Consider the following 4,472-nt stretch of genomic DNA (forward strand, 5'->3'; position numbering starts at 1 on the left):
AGGGCAGAATGAGGGAGGGATCGATCGGGGTCGGGCACTGGGTTTTAAGGGTTTCTAGCCTTAGACGACGCTTAGAAGCGTCGTCTTTGATCGACGCTTATACGCGTCGTGTTTACTCGACGCTTATTAGCATCGTCTTAGGCCGGGGACAATAATGACGCTTAAAAGCGTCGTCCTAGGTCCAGTTCCCACGCTTCGCAGCAACGCTTTCGCTAGACGACTATGACGACGCTTTTAAGCGTCGTTTATTCTTCAAAATGCCGACGCTCTTAAAAAGCGTCGGCAAAAGTTGGCACGGCAGAAAATTTTGCCGACGCTTTTTCCTAGCGTCGGCAAAAAAGGGTCGGCCTTTTCTAATTTTACTGTAGTGTTAATTTCTTTTTTTTTTGCATATATACTCTCCTGAATATATAAAATTGCATGAATATTCTCGTAAAATTACTATTTGCATGCATATCTCCTTCTTTTTTTTTTCTTTTTGCATATATACCCATATTATCTAACATCGTTAAAAAATTTATATGACTGAAGTATTCTTATGGATAGATATACGAAAAAAGTTATAAGGGTATACATGCAAATAGCAACTTTATGAGGATGTTATGTAGTTTCTCATATTTAGAAGGGTGTACATTCAAAAAATCTATTAAAAAAAGATTAAAACGTAGCTGGTACTTATTAAGTCTTTTATGGTTCAGTTAGATCGACTAGTTAAAAAAAGATTGAGCCACATTGTCAATTTTCTTTTTAAGATTAATATTAGGTGATCACTTTGGTAATGATATTCTCTATTTGATTTTAATATAATTATTATTATTGAATCTATAACATATGTATATTCTTCATTATTTTTAAAAGATAAAAATATATCAAATTTAAATTAATTATAGATGCTTAGATTAGTAAAATATTTTTTAGTGATTTGTAAATGTTGAGTTGTTATTTGTTTTTGAGGTGAGAATTTTGTAAAAACAGCATGATTCATTCTATAAGAGTTGATATTAGCAGAAGATCATGTGATATAATAATATTAATTTTTTTTGCCATCTTTTATTATTAAGAACATCTAAATTATTTTTACTAAATTTTGATCTTTTTTATTAGATTTTTTTAAGTGTATACCCTTCTAAATATGCATTATCGAATGAATACTCTTGCAAAGTTTTTATTTGCATGTATATCTTTATAAAGTATTTTTTTTGCATGTCTACTTATAAGTCATTTCAAATTTAAATCGTTTATTTTTTAACAACATTAGATGGTATAAGTACATATATAAAAAAGAGAGAGAAAAATGATATATATATAAAATAAGTATTTTATGAGACTATACATGTAAATAACAATTTTATGAAAGTATTCATATAATTTTATATATTTTGGAGGGTATATATGTAATTTTTTTATTGAGGCCAACCCTTGTGACATTTGAAACCTACTTGAAATGACAAATACACTAGTAATTTGGGATAGCAATTTGAGGGTGGAGTGGAGTGGTCCAACCAAGCAAACAACCTCGACCACAAGATTTAGATTTACATATGCAAATAGAACAACATAACAAATATTAAAAACTCAAAATCTAATTCCAAGACAACCATGTAAATTTAAATGACAGCAGTTCCCTCTTTCTTTAAACTGAAAACAAAAGTTTAACGATGGGTAGATAAAGAAAGACAAAACCCAGTATCATACAGCAACATCTATGAATAAAGGAAAATTAGAAGCAGGTCAAGAAAGCAAATTTCTTGCAACAAGAGATTGTAAATTCAAGAATCCAAATAGGAAAAACAGAACTTATTTTCTAGTTTGTTGCGAGCAGAGCTACAGAACACACTTCAATGATTAAATATATTTTCATTACAAACAAGAAATATTTAATATGGTTATAGTTCCTTCTTTCTTTAAAGTAGGGGAAAAGAAAAAAATGGAAAAAAAAAAAAAAACAACCTCAGATCAACAAAGTCATATCTCATTATCAAATTTCAGCAACATCTATGAGTGAAATACAAAGAAATTACGAGCAAAAAGCCAATTCGCCAGCAACAAGAGATCATAACCCAATAGACCAAGGAGGAGAAACAGACCCTATTTGTTTTTAATTCACACTTTTCGGGCCGACCGAGCTCCGATCACCTTCCCGATAGCAGCAGGCTTTTCAGAACATGTCAAGGAAGAGGGCTTCTTCATCTCCTTGCTGCTCCTCACCGAGGATCTCAAACTATTCACACGACTCGATGAGAAGTCGGCTGGCACCGATTTCCGCACGCTATTAACGTTCTTCGAGTTCCTCCTTTTTGCCAGTTCAATGGCGATACCGGGGTCTTGAGAAACCAACTCATCCGCAATCTCCTTCTTTCTCTTAAGCCTCTCATTCCTTCGAGCCGAATAAACTTCATAGAACCTCCCTCTTTCAAACATAGGACTACTGCTGGAAGAAGTACTGGAGGAAGCAAGAGTGGTATCCATATCATCGTTGGATCCAAACTCTTCCTTGGCCCTTTTGGCCAGCGCCATCAACTCCGGCGAGATCATCTGATAGACAGGCCGGATCAGTGATTTCATGGAGGAGGAGGGGCGACTGGAGAACTCAGAATTTTTACAAGTGGCTGCACCATGGAGAAACTCACAAGTTTTAACATAAATGGAAAGATTGGTAACTGTAAGGGAGAGATATTGAAATCGATCTATCTCATACGTGGTCGGGTTTGGACAGTGGGAGTGGTGTGCAGAGCCCGGCCAGAACGAAGACGCCGTGGCGACACCGCCAGAGGAGGCCTCCGATCCATTGGAGACATCTGATAATTCATCATAAGCACAGCAAAATTATCCAGAAGGAAAACAAAAAATTCACAAGAGAAAGGAGACCCCTTCTGGGTCGTTTCCGGGAGGTTTTATTATTACGGTTTCTGGGAGGGGCCTCAAAATTGGAAGGGGTTGAAGTGAGGGCGCGTCCTCCAACGGTCGAATCTCTTTTAAATCGGCCGCCCGTTGCGCTTTGTTACAGGGGCCCCCATTCTTCGAGGGTAATTACGAAATAGCCATCAGACCAATCGGAACAAAAGAAAAATATCCACCAAGATGCTGCAATCTGGGACTGGGAGTGGGCCTACTGAAAAAGAGCTGCTTTGCTTCATCGAGAAATCCCAACTTCGTGAATGGTTGCGGCAACAGTGGATGGTGAGACTGGTGATTGGATTTTCTGCCGGTAGGGGTCTCAGGCAAGTTGACCCACTTTTCTCTTCTCTCTTTATACTTGCAGTTGAGCCTCTTTGCGAGATAAACTGCGATGCCTCTTCAGCAACGATCTTTGACGGATTAGGCAATCCATGGATATGCGGAGGTACTGGGATTCTTCAGTATGCTAATGACACCATCATTTTCACCCGCACCAGGAAGCAATACATGGCAGTCCTGAAGCTCATCCTCTTCTGTTTCAAGCTGGTCTCTAACCTCTCTATCACCCATCAGAAAGTTATGTTTCAGCAGCAAGCTAGAACACCTCGGCGGTGGAAGAACGCGACGGATGGCTCAACTACACATTGGTTTCCAATCCCTTTTATGTATCTTCGGTTACCTTTGAGTGGAGGAAAACCTTCAAAAGCCGATTGGATAGTCCTTATTCAGCGTGTGAAATCTAGATTAGCCACTTGGAAAAGCATCTATCCTTCACCGAACATCTCGCCTTGGTAAACTCTGCGCTCACATCACTACTTGTCTCTCTTCAAAATACCCTCTTAGGTTGTTAAAAGATTAGATGGCTTTAGTTGGTCCTTTCTTTGGAAATAGATGCTCTGCTGCATACTGTTGCAATTAGTCCTCCAAGGCCATCTGCCTATCCCGGGGATAGGTACTCCCAGGTATTGCTAGACCCCATCCAGCTCACCCACCCTTAATATTTGCTTTATGCTGGATTTGAGTTGAGGGTTGATCTTGGGGCTGGAGCAGACAATGGATTTGGTGTGGTTTACTTTCTTTCTAAAAGCAATGCAGTAATCATCCAAGGTCCTCTGGATCACTAGGGCATTCTTCCTAGTGGCCTTTGCAAGCAACATGCAATCATCAGCGAAAAGAAGGTGTAAAATCAGCTCAATAGTGGGGGTTGGTCTGTAGGCATCGAACACTCGCCCGGAGGGCTCTAGATTGGGCGTCAGCATAGATAATAAATAGGTAGGGGGATAGAGGGCAACCTTGTGACAGGCCGACAATGGATTCGAAGAAAGGCGTTGGTGAGCCATTTACTAAGATAGCGAAGAAAGGCATCTGAATGTAGCTCATGATCCATTTGATCCACCTCTTATGGAACCCAAAGCTTTCCAAGAAATGGGTTAGGAACTGCTAGCTCATACGATCATAAGCCCTCTCTATGTTAAGCTTGATCGCCATCAAGTTGTATCAACTCGAGGCCTAGTGGAGATCCTACATGAACTCCTAAGCGATGAGAATGTTATCCGTGATGCTTTGGCCACGAA

General features: G+C 39.2%; 1 protein-coding gene across 1 annotated transcript; it reads right to left on the reverse strand.

Moving 5' to 3' along the window:
- Nucleotides 1-1,956: 1,956 nt before the first annotated feature.
- LOC103716588 lies at nucleotides 1,957-3,012 on the reverse strand. The gene is made up of 2 exons (XM_008804632.4): nucleotides 2,699-3,012; nucleotides 1,957-2,609 (listed from the first exon to the last, which is right to left on the reverse strand). Exons 1-2 carry the CDS (start codon nucleotides 2,811-2,813, stop codon nucleotides 2,104-2,106), a joined length of 621 nt encoding a protein of 206 aa, XP_008802854.1. The 5' UTR covers nucleotides 2,814-3,012; the 3' UTR covers nucleotides 1,957-2,103.
- Nucleotides 3,013-4,472: the final 1,460 nt, after the last annotated feature.

Source organism: Phoenix dactylifera, unplaced genomic scaffold (assembly GCF_009389715.1).
Source record: "Phoenix dactylifera cultivar Barhee BC4 unplaced genomic scaffold, palm_55x_up_171113_PBpolish2nd_filt_p 000309F, whole genome shotgun sequence".
NCBI lineage: Eukaryota > Viridiplantae > Streptophyta > Magnoliopsida > Arecales > Arecaceae > Phoenix > Phoenix dactylifera.